Genomic DNA, 16065 nt, shown 5'->3' on the forward strand with positions numbered 1-16065 from the left:
GATTGCATATTATAGGTTGGACATCATATGTAAGACTAAGCAATTTTATTTTCATTTTGTTAGAAGGAAGCATGTCTTTTTTCCAGAGGTATTAGGCAAATACTGCATTTTAACCTAAATTCTGTGAAGTTAATGCATTTACTTTTCTTGTTTTTCTTTTTTTTTTTTTACATTTATTTATTTATTTTGAGAGAGACAGAGACAGTGTGAGTGGGGGAGAGGCAGAGAGAGAGGGAGACAGAGAATCTCAAGCAGGCTGTGCACTGTCGGTGCGGAGCCCGATGTAGGGCTCGAACTCATGAAACTGAGATCATGACCTGAGCCGAAATCAAGAGTTGGACGCTTAACCGACAGAGCTAACTAGGGACCCCAGTGCCCTTATCTTTAAATAGGGAGAACATGCGGGTTGGTGTGTATCGCCCTGGATATAAATGGAAACTCTTATTGGGAGCTGTGCTGGATTTGTGCCTTTGGAGGAGTGGTGGTTACTGTAGCTTTTGCAGATTGTAGGTTACACTGTTCTTGGGTGGCCTGCTGCCTTTTCTCTATCCTTTGGTCATCAGTTAGAGAGCATGCAGGATTAGGAAGTTGGAGTGGCGTGAACCAAGATGGTAGAAATAATGGTACCAGTTTCGGGGAGTCATCAAAGGGTGATGTGTTATCTATCACTCATCTTCGGTACATAATTCCTGCCTACCCTGAAGATAAGCCTGGTCAAGTTGTATGGAAATGGGGAGGGGAACTAACATATTGAGTGCCTACTTTATTGGAAGTTATACAGGCCTTTCGTAAGTGTTTATTGTGAGTAGGTATTATGTCTGTTTTTGCAGATAATTTTTTAATTTTAATTGAAAGCTTAAACATTCTTAATTTTTTAAAAATTTCATTGAAAATTTAAAAAGCCTGTATGTTAGGCTTTATTGTAATGTCTCCTTGTTAATGCCCTACCTCTTCCACATCTCTCTCTTGCTCTCTCTACTTTGCTGTCTCCATTTTAGTCTCACTGATGTTTTTATTCTTCAAACAGATCTAGACCTGTTTCACTTTTGGACTTAAAGATGACCCGTCCTCTGGACTCCTCTTCTGCTGATACTACCTGGCTAGCTCCTTTGTGTAATTTCCGCTTTTAGTCCAGATTCATCTCAGAGAAGCTTTCCCTGTTCACTGGCCTAGAGGAGTTGTTCAGCATATTCTTACTATATTACTCTAATTCTTTGCATTGAGTGTGATATTTTTCTTTATATTGAAGTATAATTGACATGGAACATTCTGTTAGTTTCAGGTGTATAACATGATTCTGTATTTGTATACATTATCGAACGATCACCACAATAAGTATAGTTACCATCTGTCACCATACAGAATTACAAACCTGTCCTCACAAAAATTTTTTTCTTACAATGAGAACTTGTGCGATTTACTCTCTTAGCAACTCTCAAGTATGCAGTACAGTATTATTGACTGTCGTCCCCAAGCTGTATATTACATTCCCATGACTGAAGTTTATACTTTTTGACTCCCTTCACTCATTTTGCTGACCTCCCAATCCCCCCTCCCCTCTGGCAACCATGAATTTTTTTCTCTGTATCTATGGGTTTTATTTGCTTGTTTTATTTTTTAGATTCTACATGTAAGTGAAATCATACGGTATTTGTCTTTCTCTGCCTTATTTCACAGCAGAATACCTTCAGGGTCCATCCATGTTGTCAAAGACGGTGAGATTTTATTTCTTTTTATGGCTGAGCAGTAGTCTCTTGTGCATATATACCACATCTTTTCAAGTTCTTAGTTCAGGATTACACTTTTTATTTTATTTTTTAAGCATGTTTGTTTAGTTATTTTGAGAGGGAAAGAGTGCGAGCAGAGGAGGGGCAGAGAGAGGAAGAGAGAGAGATTCCCGGTTGGCAGTGCAGAGCCTGACGCTGAGCTCAATCCCACGACCCATGAGATCATGACCTGAGTTTAAATCACAAGTCAGACACTTAACTGACTGAGCCACCCAGGCACCCCTTACCGTGTCGTCTTTATCCATTTATCCATCAGCGGACACTTAGATTGTTTTCGTATGTCAGCTCTCGTAAATCATGCTGCAGTGAGCATAGGGGTACGTGTATCTTTTCAAATTAGTTTTTTGTTGTCTTCAGATAAATATCTGGAAGTGGAATTATTGGATTCTATGGTAGTTCTATTTTTAATTAAAACAAATTTTTTTTAAGTTAGAGAGTGAGTGAGCAGGGAAGGGCAGAGAGAGAGGGAGAGAGGAAATCTCAAGCAGGCTCTGCACTGTCAGCACAAAGCCTGATGTGGGGCTCGAACTCATGAACCGCGAGATCATGACCTGAGCCAAAACCAAGAGTCAGATGCTCAGCTGACTGAGCCACCTAAGCACACCTCTATTTTTAATTTAAAAAAAAAAAAAAAAAAAAAATTTTAATGTTTATTTTTGAGACAGAGACAGAGCATGAACGGGGGAGGGGCAGAGAGACAGGGAGACACAGAATCGGAAGCAGGCTCCAGGCTCTGAGCTGTCAGCACAGAGCCCGATGCGGGGCTCGAACTCACGGACTGTGAGATCACGACCTGAGCCGAAGTCGGATGCTTAACCGACTGAGCCACCCAGGTGCCCCATGTTTTTAATTTTTTAAGGAACCTCCATACTATTTTCCATATGACCGCGCCAGTTGACATTCCCACCAAGAGTGCATGAGGGTTCCCTCTTCTGTACATCCTTGTCAACACTTCTTTTTGATACTAGACATTCTGACAGGAATCGGGTGGTATCTCATTGTGGGTTTGATTTGCATTTCCCTGATGATTAGTGATGTTGATCATGTGCCTGTTGGTCATCTGTATGTCTTCTGGGGAAAAATGTCTATTGAGACTTTTTGCCCACGTGAAAATCAAGAGTTTTAAAAAAGTTTTTTTGTTGAGTTATAGATGTTCTTTATGTGTTTTGCATGTTAACCCCTTACCAGATACATGATTTGCAAATATCATCTCCCATTCCGTAGGTTGCCTTTTCATTTTGTTGATGGCTTCCTTTGCTGTGCAGGAACTTTTTAGTTTGATGTTGTACCATTTATTTTTGCTTTTTTGCCCTTGTTTTTGGAGTTTGATCCAAAAAATCCTCATCAAGACCCATGTCCAGGAGCTTGCCACCTGTATTTTCTTCTGGGAGTTTTATGGTTTCAGGTCTTAGAACTTTGTATTTTTTTTACTTCTTTTTTATAGTTTATTGCCTTGATTGCTCTCTGATTCAGGCATGTTGTCTTTTCACTTCTTTATCCCAATGCTTGGCATATATTTATTGAATACGTGCACTGAGAAAAGGCAAAACCATCAGGAACGGCCTTCAGCTTACTGCCTTCCTATCTCTGAGTTTATCTCTGAACCTGCCCTCCCTGCCTTTCTTCTGTTTTAGAGGAAGGGGGTATCCTTTCTTCTAATGGTGTTTAGTGTTTCTAGCTGTGTGGTAGATCTCATTCCCTGTTGTTTGCCAGAAACCTTAGCTTTTCGTTTATCTTTTTCTCTTCTGATTCTTTCTACATATAAATCATGTCCAATTTTCTCTGAAAATAAAACCCTTTAGTTATAGACCTCTTGTAGTCTTTGTTGGGTCTTGATCTCTCAGTCTTATTGTCAGACTCTCCTACCTCCCTCCATGGACTAACCTAAGGAAGCTCTCATTTTAGTTGTTTTTATTATAAATACACTGTAAAAATATATTCTGAATTATAAACGACTGACTTACAAACGAGGTTTTGGAATGTAACACTTGTAAATTGGAGACTGTTTTATTAATATGAGTTCTTGGTGTTAGCATATAGTTGTCTTCTGAGGTAGAGTTTTTTTTTTTTTTTCCCCTTGGCTATGTTGTTCCCTTTTGGCTTAAACCTTTGATAGGGTGAGCAGCTTCCTAAAACACTGTTAAAATATTCATACATCAGATATTCATATTGATGCAGCTTGTGTTTATTTGGTAGGGTTATATGGGACTATTTTTCAAGAGCTCAGGAAATGGTGTACAGAGAATAGAACACCTACCTGGCTTTAAAAATGTATCGACTTACTCATTGTTTGAAGAGTCATTCATGATTAGTTATTAAATGGGAATTTTACAGTTATTCTAGATGGACCTCATGTTTCCACTTCTGGGGCATCTATCCTGAGGAAATAAGCTAATGTACAGAAGAGTACCATGCCCAGTGATGTCCATCACAGTGATACTTGGAGCAGTAAAGACTTGAAAACAATGTAAATGTTAAAACAAATGGGGGGGGGAGTGTTTGAGATACGTTATGGTGTATCCATAGAATGGAATCATTTAAACATCACAAAAAGGTTTATAATGAGCTTTTGTTGACTCAAGGAAGAAATCGGTGTTTTTAAGTGTGAGATAAAAAGCAAGATGTTACACTTCTCTCCTCCGACTGGTACACAATGTTAGGTAAGTTTCAAACCAAATATTGCTGATAATTAGAAAAACCAGAAGACCCTCAAGAGCTGTGAAGGCAGTAAGGATTTATGAGGCCAGGTTCTGGAAGATGAGGAAAGCTCTGAGAAGTTTGCCTGATGTTTGAGGCTACCTTGCCCATGAGGTCATGGCTGATTCTGGAAGTGACCGTTGAAAGGCTGAGCAGACTTTTCAAGATACGGATGTCGAGGAAAAAAAAATTGGAATTAGAGCCTGCCAAGGTAGAGAGCCTTGGGAAACTCTAGGTTTTGGGGTTGGGTCCCTCAGGGCCTAAATTGTAGGAGTAAGGGTGAAACGGAAGTAGACTAGTCTTTATAGGGACTAAAGTCCAGTTTTTCAATCGTTCAATTCTGGATTACATGAAGGTGGTCTGGGATTCCTAATGTCCCCAGCCTGTTTGTCTGCCAGAAGCAAAAGTAAACCCTTTCTGAATAACATCATCCATGGCCTCAGGTTGTCTCTATAATTCTTTTTTATAATTTTTTTGATGTTTATTTCTGAGAAACAGAGACAGAGTGCGAGTGGGGGAAGGGCAGAGAGAGAGGGAGACACAGAATTCAAAGCAGGCTCCACGCTGTCAGCACAAAGCCCGATGCGGGGCTCGAACCCATGAACTCTGAGTTCATGACCTGAGCTGAAGTTGGATGCCCAACCGACCGAGCCACCCAGGCGCCCCTCTATAATTTTTAAAAAATGTTTATTTATTGAGAGAGAGAGAGAGAGAGTGAGCGAGTGTGCACACGAGAGGGGGAGGGGCAGAGAGTGTGGGAAAGAGAGAATCCCAAGCAGGTTCTGTGCTGTCAGCGCAGAGCCCAATGCGGGGCTTGATCTCACAAACCGTGGGATCGTGACCTGAGTTGAAATTGAAATCAGGAGTTGGACACTTAACTGACTGAATCACCCATGTGCCCCTCTGTCATTTTTTGTATACAGAGTCCAACATTCAGTAAAAAATAGACGTATGAAAAGACAAAATGCAACTGGAAACCAAAAGGAAAAATTGACAATAGAAATATACCCATAGGACAAGCAGAGATATTTGAGTTATCAGTCATGAACTTAATAAATCTGTGATTAATGTGTTAGAATAATTAAAGATAAAATTGGTACTGTTGAGATTTGAAATAATGAATTAGGAATTCTGAAACCGAAAAACATAAGAACTGATGATTAGGAACTCAGTGAATGGGTTTAATAGCATAGATACAAGTGAAGAGACAATTAGGAAAGTGAAAGATAAAAAAAAATTCAGACTAAAGCACTGAGAGGCAGAAGGATGGAGAAGACCGAAGAGTGTATGACAAATGGAATATGATGAAAAGGTCTTTATGTATAAGTAATTGAAGTCCCAGAAAGAGAGGAGAAAGGAAATGTCACAGTAGCAATTACAGGTGTGCCTTGTTTTATTGTGCTTTGCAGATACTGCATTTTTTTTTTTTTTAAACAAATTGGGTTTGTGGCAACCCTTTACTCCACTATTCCAACAGCATTTGCTCACTTTGTGTCTCTGTCATATGGTAAATTCCCCCAACATTTCAGACTTTTCTTATTTACGTTTGTTACGGTGATCAGTGATCTTTGATATTCCTATTCTAGTTTTGGGGCACCACGAACCACACCCATGTGAAATGGTAAACTTTTTTTTTTTTTTTTTAAATAAGCTCTATGCCCAATGTGGGGCTTGAACTCATGACCCTAAAATCAAGAGTTGTGTGTTGTGCTGAGCCAGCCAGGCGCTCCTAAAATGGTGAACTTAATTGATAAATGTGGTATGTGTTCTGACTACTCCATTGACCAGATTCCTCCTCTCTCTCCCTCTCATATGGCCTATTTCCTGAGATACAACAATATTGAAATTAGGTCATTTAATGACCCTGTAATGGCCTCTTAAGTGTTCGGGTAAAAGGAAGAGTGGCAGGTCTGTCACTTTAAATCGAAAACTAGAAATGATTAAGCTTAGCGAGGAAATCATATCTAAAGCTGAGATAGGCTGACATCTGTGCCTCTTGCACCAGTTAGTCAAGTTGAGTGCAAAGGAAAAGTTATTGAAGGAAATTAAAAGTGCTACCTACTCCAGTGAGCACACAAATGATAAAAGCAAAACAGTCTTACTGCAGATGTGGAGAAACTTTGAGTGGTCTGGATAGAAGACCAAACCAGCCCCAACATTCCCTTCAGCCAATAAGAGGGTGGGGGAAGCTGCAGAAGAGAAGTTTGAAGCTGGCAGAGGCTGGCTCTTGAGGTTTAAGGGAAGACGCTGTCTCCATAACACAGAAATGCAAGTTGAGGCAGCAAGTGCTGGTGTAGAAAGAAGCTGCAGCGGGCCATCCAGAAGATCTAGCTTAGATAGTGAATGTGGCTGCATTAAACAAGTTTTCAGTGTAGATGAAACAGCCTTCTATCAGATGAAGATACCGTCTAGGACTTTCATCAGTAGAGAGAAATCAGTGCCTGGCTTCAAATCTTCACAGGGCAGGCCGACTCTCTTGTTGAGGGGCTAATGCAGCTGGTGACTAAGTTGAAGCCACTGCTCATTTACTACTCCAAAATCCTAGGGCCCTTAAGAATTATGCTAAATCTACTCTGCTTGTGCTCTGTGAATGGAACAACAAAGGCTTGATGATAGCACAACTGTTTACAACATGGTTTACTGAATATTTTAAGCCTACTGTTGAGACCTACTGCTCAGAGTAAAAAAAAAAAAGAAAAAAAAAAATTTCAGGGGCACCTGGGTGGCTCAGTTAAGCATCTGACTTTGGCTCAGATCACGATCTCACAGTTCATGAGTTCAAGCCCCGCATCGGGCTCTGGGCTAACAGCTCAGAACCTGGAGCCTGCTTCAGGTTCCGTGTCTCCCTCTCTCTCTGCCCCTTCCCCACTTGGTTTTTCTCTCTCAAAAGTAAAATACTAAAAAAAATTATTTCAAAATATTACTGTTCATTGACATTGCACCTGGTCACCCAGGAGGTCTGATGGAGATGTGTGAGGTTAATGTTGTTTTCATGCCTGCTAACACCACATTTAATTAACACTGATTTTCAAGTTTTACTACTCAAGAAATACATTTCATAAGTCTATAGCTGTCCCAGATAGTGATTCCTCTTTGGATCTGAGCAAAGTCCATTGAAAACCCCTGGAAAGGATTTACCATTCTAGATGACATTGAGAACATTCTTGATTCATGGGAAGAAGTCAAAATATCAACATTAACAGGAGTCTGGAAGAAGTTGATTGTAACCCTCATGTAGACTTTGAGGGGTTCAGGACCTCAGGGCAGGAAGTAGCTGCAGGTGTGATAGAAATAACAAGAGAACTAGTTGCAGAAGCAGACCCCAAAGATGGGACTGCATGGCTGTAATCTCAGGATCAAACTTGAACAGATGAGGAGTTACATCTTACAGAGGAGCGAAGAAACTGGTTTCTTGAGATAGAATCTCCTGGGGAAGATGCTGTGAAGGCTGTTGAAATGGTAGCAAAGGATTTAGAATGTGATATAAACTTAGTTAATAAAGCAGTGGAAGGATTTGAGAGGACTGAAAGATTTTGAAAGAATTTCTACTGTGGGCATAATGCTATCAAAGAACGTCTCATGGTACGGAGAACTCAATCATGAAGAGTCCATCGAAGCAGCAGACTTCACTGTTGTCTTAATTTAAGAAGTTGCCATAGGGGCGCCTGGGTGGCGCAGTTGGTAAGCGTCCGACTTCAGCCAGGTCACGATCTCGCGGTCCGTGAGTTCGAGCCCCGCGTCGGGCTCTGGGCTGATGGCTCAGAGCCTGGAGCCTGTTTCTGATACTGTGTCTCCCTCTCTCTCTGCCCCTCCCCCGTTCATGCTCTGTCTCTCTCTGTCCCAAAAATAAATAAACGTTGAAAAAAAAATTAAAAAAAAAAAAAAAGAAGTTGCCATAGCCACCCAACCTTCAGCAGCCACCACCCTGGTCAGTCAGCCGTCAGCATTGAGTCAGGACCCTCCACCATCAAAAAGGTTACAGCTCACTAAAAGCTTAGGGGATGGTTGGCATTTTTAGCAATAAAGTATTTTTTAATTAAGGTATGTACGTTTTTTAAGACCTAATACTATTATACTGTTAATAGACTATAGTAGAGTATAAACATGACTTTTATATGTACTGGGAATCCAGAATACTCATTTGACTCATTGAGATGGGTGCTTTATTGTGGTGGTCTGGAATCGAGCCTGCAATATCTCTGAGGTATGCCTGTATAGTTTGGATATAGGTACATTTAGACATATTTTGTGTATTTCAAATATATTCTTTGATTCTGTACATGTGTTTTTACTTTTTGTACGGTATCTCGTGAACAAGTTCTTATAAAGTGGTAGAATTTAAGTAGCTTTTGTATGTGTGTGGTTAATGCTTTATCCTGTTTAAAAAAGTTTTCTCTCTCATGAAGTAATGAAGATAATTTTCTTCTATTATCTTTTCAAGCTTTATAGATATGCGTTTCACATTTAGCTCTATAACCCACATAGTTCTTTGGTGTTTTGTTTTTGTTTTTTTGCTTATTTATTTATTTATTTTTGGGATAGTGTAAGGTGAGGGTTTAGTTTGATTTTATTGTTTTTCTATATGGATACCCAGTTGTCCCACTACTGTTTTTGGAAAAGACCACTCCTTTGTGATAAGTGAAGGGTCTGTATACGTGTGGGTCTATTTCTAAGCTTTTCTGTTCCACTAATTTATTTGTTTTTCCCAGACACAGAAAAATCCATGTAAGTGGCGAAGTACAAAATAAGATGGTAGGAATAAATACAGATTTATCGGTCATTGTAACAAATATAAAATGTACTAAACTCACTAGTTAAAAAACAAAGATTGTTACATTGAGTTTTAAAAATACAGCTACCTGTTCTCCAAAAGAAACCTATATAAAACATCAGGACTCAGAAAAGTTGACAGTAGAAGATGGGAAAAAGAATTATCAGGCAAATTCTGGAGGTCATTTATATGGCAAGGAATGGTGTCTCGGTTCAGCTGCATGCTTTACTGGGTTCAGGGCCGCTCTGCTCCCTCACCCCAGTGGTTGTTAAACTCTGGCCTCTGCATTACTTCCCAGGGTAGCCATGTGTTTGATTTTATATAGAGAGGGGGAGGGGCAGAGAGACAGGGAGACACAGAATCCAAAGCAGCCTCCAGGCTCCGAGCTGTCAGCACGGAGCCGAATGCGGGGCTTAAATGATGAACCGCAAGATCATGACCTGAGCCGAAGTCAGACGCTCAACTGACCGAGCCACCCAGACGCCCCTAGCCTGCTATGTAATTTCTGAACCATTAGTCTCTTGTACGGTTTTAAGAACCCACCCTTCCAGGGGAACCACTAAAAATGGAAAATCATTGTCCATAGGCAGGGGTGTTACAGATCATCTCTTAGGGTCTTGTGCATTTTTTTTCTATTTCTGCAATCGAACACATATTTTGTAACTTTTTTTTTTTTTTTAACTTGAAAAAAGGATATTGTCCTTAAGATCCTCCCAGTAATAGCCCTTCTTTTCCATTTGTTGCAGGTGGTGCGGTTGTGTCAGAACCCAAAGCTGGCGCTAAAGAATAGCCCACCTTATATCTTAGACCTGCTGCCAGATACCTACCAGCATCTGCGCACTATCTTGTCAAGATATGAGGGGAAGATGGAGACACTTGGAGAAAATGAGTATTTTAGGGTGTTCATGGAGAATTTGATGAAGAAAACTAAGCAGACCATAAGCCTCTTCAAGGAGGGGAAAGAAAGAATGTATGAGGAGAATTCTCAGCCTAGGTAATGGCAAATACCACACAAATATTTATTCAGGTCTGTGACTGCCTGAGTGGGTAACACACAGAAGTAGTTGAATTGGTTTTAACATTTATGTCAACGAGAATGCAGAGTTGACATTTGATTTACAAGTGTGCTGTTACTATGTTTATTTTTGAGAGAAAGAGAGGGAGAGACGGTGTGAGCGGGGAAGAGGCAGAGAGAGAGAGGGAGACACACGGTCCAAAACAGGCTCTAGACTTCCGAGCACAGAGCCCAACGTGGGGCTTGAACTCACAAACCGTGAGATTATGACCAGTTGGAAATATTAATTCATCTAGAACAAGTAATAAAAATGTAAATGCTACTTGAACTTTTTAGGTAGTAAATTACTCTCAAGGAGTGACATGAATTAGGAAGGACGGGATTAAGTTAGCATGTGTGACGACTGAAGCAGTAACTTACTGAATGGTATCCCTGTAGCCTACCTGCCACTCCTTTGACTCTGTTGGCTTAGATTCCAGGAACCCTCATCTCTCACTTAAAATTATACCCACATCGTTATTCGTATTACCTTTACTATGGCAAATTACTCAGGTTTGGTCCAGAGTACCAGTCTTTTCTCGTTAAAAAGATCTCTGGCGATTGAATTCAATCTGTGGGAACCTTTGTAACTCCTGGGTTGATAGGAACGTGAACTTTGTTCCTTTAAAATATTTAAATTTTATGACTTTTGTTAAAATAAAACCCTGACTATGTGGGCTATAGCTAACTGGTGATTTTGTATTGCTAAGTTTTTAAAAAATAATTTTCCTTTATTAGGTACCAGAACTTAAAATTTAATTTTCACATCTGCAGTGAACCAGGTTCTAATTGTAGGAGGTGAAAAGGGGAGTTAAGCTCTCAGTTGAGGTACTGTGTTAGATCGCTTAATAGAGATATGTACAAAATGCTGTGTGAACACAGTTTGGCCTAGCAGCATCAGAGAATTTGGCACAGAGGAAGTGTTATTTGAGCTAGGTTTTAGGAGGGCAAGTAGAAATTTCCTAGTCAGTGAAATGAAGAAAAGGCCTTTAACACAGGGGCATGAAAACATAGGCTCTGTATGTTGAAGGAAAGGGAGCAGGCTACTTTAGCTAGAATTGGGGAAGATAAGTGAGCTGGGAGTACAGGGTGAAGTCAGGTGGTAGCTGTTCTATTACTTCTGGACAGTCCCCTATAGATCATACATACGCTGCCATGATTTTTAAGATTTTTTTTTAAAGAGCACTGTTACAGTGAAATTATAGATTTTCCAGTCTTAGAGCATACTGAATATTTAACTTTTTTTTTCAATGTTTGTTTATTTTTGAGAGACAGAGACAGAGCATGAGTGGGGGAGGGGCAGAGAGAGGGAGACACAGAATCTGAAGCAGGCTCCATCCAGGCTCCAAGCTCTTGGCACAGAGCCCGACGTGGGGCTCGAACCCATGAACCGTGAGATCATGACCTGAGCCGAAGTCGGATGCCTAACTGACGGAGCCACCCAGGCGCCCGTTAACTTTTTTTTTAAACAATGAAATGTTCATCTCTGAGTGACAGTATGGTGTACTAGTTAAGAGGATGGACTCTGAAGCCTGTGTTTGAATTTTAACTTGGCACTTAGCTCTTTGATCCCTCAGTTTCTTCATCTGTAAAATGAGATAATAGTAGTACTTTCCTTGTAAGGTTGTTGGGAATTATTGAGTAAGGGTTGAGAGCTTAGGACAGTGATTGGCACAGTGAAAGTGATAAGTGTATTAGCTCTAATTTTAATCATCTTCCTCATTTTCTTCACTCTAAACATAGCTTATTGTACAAGGCCGAGTATTCGTGACACTGCCAGATCCTAATGAAGTATATAGACCGATTTGTCCTAACTGAATGGCCTCATACTATTGTTTCAAGTTCTTTTGCAATTTTTTTTTAACCCAAAGGCCATGAGGTTTTTACTTTTTCCTTTTTTTGTTTAAACAACGTGCACCACGATGGTTCAACAAGGAAGCAAATGCTATGAATACGAAAGCTGCAGTTGGCAATATACCCCATCTAGAACCCAGGGAAGGTGAATTAGACAGAAGTGGTAGTCATTCTAGTTAAACAATCGGGTAACATCATGACGAGTCGGTTTGCAGCATCAAAACTGTCCATTTAAGTTTCTTTCTTCTTAATGATCAGAGGTCCCACGTTGTCTCAAGTCTCTTCATTGCTTTTGTGTGAATCCATCACAGACTGGGAACTTTTTGGACCTCCAGCAATGGCAGTACACGAACTTTTATTTCCCAAATCTTCCATGTCAAAAGCATGTACTACCTTAGGGTTGTCTTTCTGGATGTGAGGGTTCACCATAGATTTGTGGGATGATCTTTTTTTAATGTTTATTTATTTTGGGGCGGGAGAGAGGGACAGAGACAGAGTGCGAGCAGGGGAAGGGCAGAGTGAGAGGGAGACAGAATCCGAAGCAGGCTGCAGGCTCTGAGCTCCAGATCCCGACGCGGGGCTCGAACCCACAGACTGTGAACTCATGGCCTTGAGCCGAAATCGGACGCTTAGCTGACTGAGCCACCCAGGCGCCCCTTGTTGGATGATCTTGAATGTAAAATCTTTTGTGAGCCAGATAATCCAGTCGCAGCTGTACTGGCAGCAATAGTAACTGCTGCCATCCATTCAACTCGCTGGAAGTCAGACACGTGGTGCCGCTGCTTGCAAAGCGTGTGCACGGGACACTAAGCACAAACGGGCTGTTGCGGAGGGCCCTCGGTTTGCCTTTTTTTTTTTTTTTTTTTTACTTTACTCTTAATGTGCCTGATACTTTACCCCAGTATTCCTGGGGAATATCAGTTTTATTCTCCATAATATAAAGTTTTTAATATACTATGGGTTTAATACAGCAAGATTTGTACAAGTTATATGTAAAGTGAGAATAAATTTCAGTTGAGATTCAGTTGTTTGTTTTTTTTAATGAAGGAAAAGGGCTTTACTGTATGACCTTTGTGATCTGTATTTTGGTTTCTTAGAGGCTTTTTTCCTAATCAGTTTTGGGTTTTTTTTTTTGTTTGTTTTTAGTTTATTTTGAGAGAGAGAGAACGAGCGGGGGAAAGGCAGAGAGAAGATGGGGGACAGAGGATCAAAAGCGGGCTCTGTGGGGGAAAGGCAGAGAAAAGGTGGGATACAGAGGAGGCAAAACAGGCTCTGCGTTGACAACAACAAGCCTAACGTGGGGCTTGAACTCCCGAACCGTGAGATCATGACCTGAGCTGAAGTCAGATGCTCAGCTGAGCCACCCAGGTGCTCCTTCCTAATCGGTTTTTAATTTTTTTAAAGTTTATTTATTTTGAAAGAGAAAGCATGAGGGAGGGAGAATCCCAAGCAGGCTCTGCACTGTCAGCGAAAAGCCTAACGCACGCTCCAACCCACGAACTGTGAGATCATGACCTGAGCGGAAGTTGGATGCTTAACCGACTGAGCCACCAGCGTCCCCCAATCAGTTTTCACATTGAGATGTTAACATATCATAAAATCCACCCTTTTAAAGCATGTAATTCAGTGGTTTTTTTAGTATGTTCACAAAATTGTGTCACGTCCCCAGTGTCTAATTTCAGAATGTTTCCATTCCGTCAACAAGAAACATCATACTCATTAGCAGTCACTCTCCATTCCCCACTCCTGCTCCGTACCCCTGAACCCCTGACAATCACAATCCTTTCTATCTCTGAAGATGTGCCTGTTGTAGGTGTTTTACATAAGTGGAGTTCTAAAACATGTGGCCTTTTTTGTTTGGCTTTCATAGCGCATGTTTTCACAACTCATTCATGTTATAGTGCGGGTCAGTACTTCATTCATTTTTAATGGCTACATAATATCTGCTTGCATGGGTATATCCCATTTTGATTACAGACAGACAGCTTCGTTTCCACGTGACTATAATGAGTAATGCTGCTATGAACATCTGTGTGCAAGTTGTTGTGTGGCCATGTTTTCTTGGGTATATACCTGAGAGTAGAATTGTTGAGTCCTATGGTAACTTTTTTGAGAGAAAGAGAGTACACTAGTAGGGGAGAGGAAGAGGGAGAGAGATAATCTTAAACAGGCTCCAAGCCTAACCTCAGGCTCCGTGAAGCTCCACGAAACTTGGTCATCTCATGACTGAGATCCTGACCTGAGCCAAAATCAAGAGTTGATTGCTCAACCATCTGAGACACCCAGGCACCCTCCACGTTTAACTTTTTGAGGAACTACAAGACTGTTTACCGCAGCAGCATTTCACATTCCCCCAACAACGTACAAGGGTTTCAGTTTCTTACCAACACTTGTTATTGTTTTTGTTTCTGATTATAGTCATCCTACTAGGTATGAAGTAGGTATCATTGTGGTTTTGATTTGCATTTCCTTAATGAGTAATAATGTGAACATGTTTTCCTGTGTTTACTGGCTGTTTGTATATCTTTTTTGGAGGAATGTCTTAAAATTCTTTGCCCATTTTGGGTTTTTCTTTATAACGTAGAGTTGTAAGGGTTCTTGACATATTCTGGATACTAGACCCTTATCAGATATATGATTTACAAAATTTTATTTCCATTCTGTGGGTTGTCTTTTACTTTCTTGTTAGTATCAGTTGAAGTACAAACGATTTTAATTTTGTTTTTTTATTTAAAAAAAAATTTTTTTTTTTAAAGTTTATTTTTGAGACAGAGACAGAGCATGAATGGGAGAGGGTCAGAGAGAGAGGGAGACACAGAATCTGAAGCAGGCTCCAGGCTCTGAGCTGTCAGCACAGAGCCTGACCCGGGGCTCGAACTCACGGACCATGAGATCATGACCTGAGCCGAAGTCCGACGCTTAACCGACTGAGTGACCCAGATGCCCCCAAACGATTTTAATTTTGATGTCCACTATTTTTTCTTTGGTTACTTGTGCTTTTGATGTCATGGCTAAGAAACCATTGCTTAATTCAGTGTCATGAAGATTATGCCTGTGATTATTCTGAGTTAACTTCTGTATATGGTCTAAAGGTAAGGGTCCAACTTTATTCTTTTGCAGGTGGGTATCCTTTAGTGCCAGCACTGTTTATTGAAAAGAACACTTTCTGGGGCACCTGGGTGGCCCAGTCGGTTGAGCTTCTGACTTTGGCTCAGGTCATGATCTCATGGTTCGTGGGTTCAAGCCCCTTGTCGGGCTCTGTGCTGACAGCTCAGAGCCTGGAGCCTGCTTTGAATTCTGTGTCTTCCACTCTCTCTCTGTCCCTTCCCCTGCTGGTGCTCTGTCTCAAAAATAAATAAACATTTAAAAAAATAAAAAGAGAAAAAGAACACTCTTCCCCATTGAATTGGCTTGATGCACTTGTCAAAAGTCAATTTACCATATGTAAATTTTTATTTTTAGATGTAAATTTTATATGTAAATTTTATATGTAAATTTAAATTTTTATTTCTGGATTCTTTCTGTTCTTTCCATTGGGTATGTGTCTTTCCTTATGCCAGTATCTACACCATCGGTTTTTTTTTCTTTTAAAAAAAATTTTTTTTTAATGTTTATTTATTTTTGAAAGAGAAAGAGAGACAGTGTGTGAGCAGGGGAGGGGCAGAGAGAGAGGGAGACACAGAATCCCAAGCAGGCTCCAGGCTCTGAGCTGTCAGCACAGAGCTGGATGTGGGGCTTGAAACCACGAACAGTGAGATCATGACCTGAGCTGAAGTTGGAAGCTTAACCCACTGAGCCACTCAGGTGTCCCCTACACCATCTTGATTACTGTAGCTTTGTAGTAAAGCTTTGAAATCAAGAAGTGTGCTTTGGTCTTTTTCAAGATTGTTTTGGTTATTTGA

The 16065-nt window shown here is 40.6% G+C and overlaps 1 protein-coding gene across 2 annotated transcripts in view; it reads left to right on the plus strand.

The window, feature by feature from the left end:
- CBL (Cbl proto-oncogene) overlaps positions 1-16065 on the plus strand; it is an 84921-nt gene that overhangs the window by 11933 nt on the left and 56923 nt on the right. For both annotated transcript variants that reach the window (XM_043579608.1, XM_043579609.1), the window contains exon 2: positions 10002-10249. In XM_043579608.1, coding sequence (XP_043435543.1) covers positions 10002-10249 — 248 coding nt within the window. The remainder of the gene's footprint in view (positions 1-10001; positions 10250-16065) is intronic.

This window comes from Prionailurus bengalensis, chromosome D1 (genome assembly GCF_016509475.1).
Source record: "Prionailurus bengalensis isolate Pbe53 chromosome D1, Fcat_Pben_1.1_paternal_pri, whole genome shotgun sequence".
Lineage (NCBI taxonomy): Eukaryota > Metazoa > Chordata > Mammalia > Carnivora > Felidae > Prionailurus > Prionailurus bengalensis.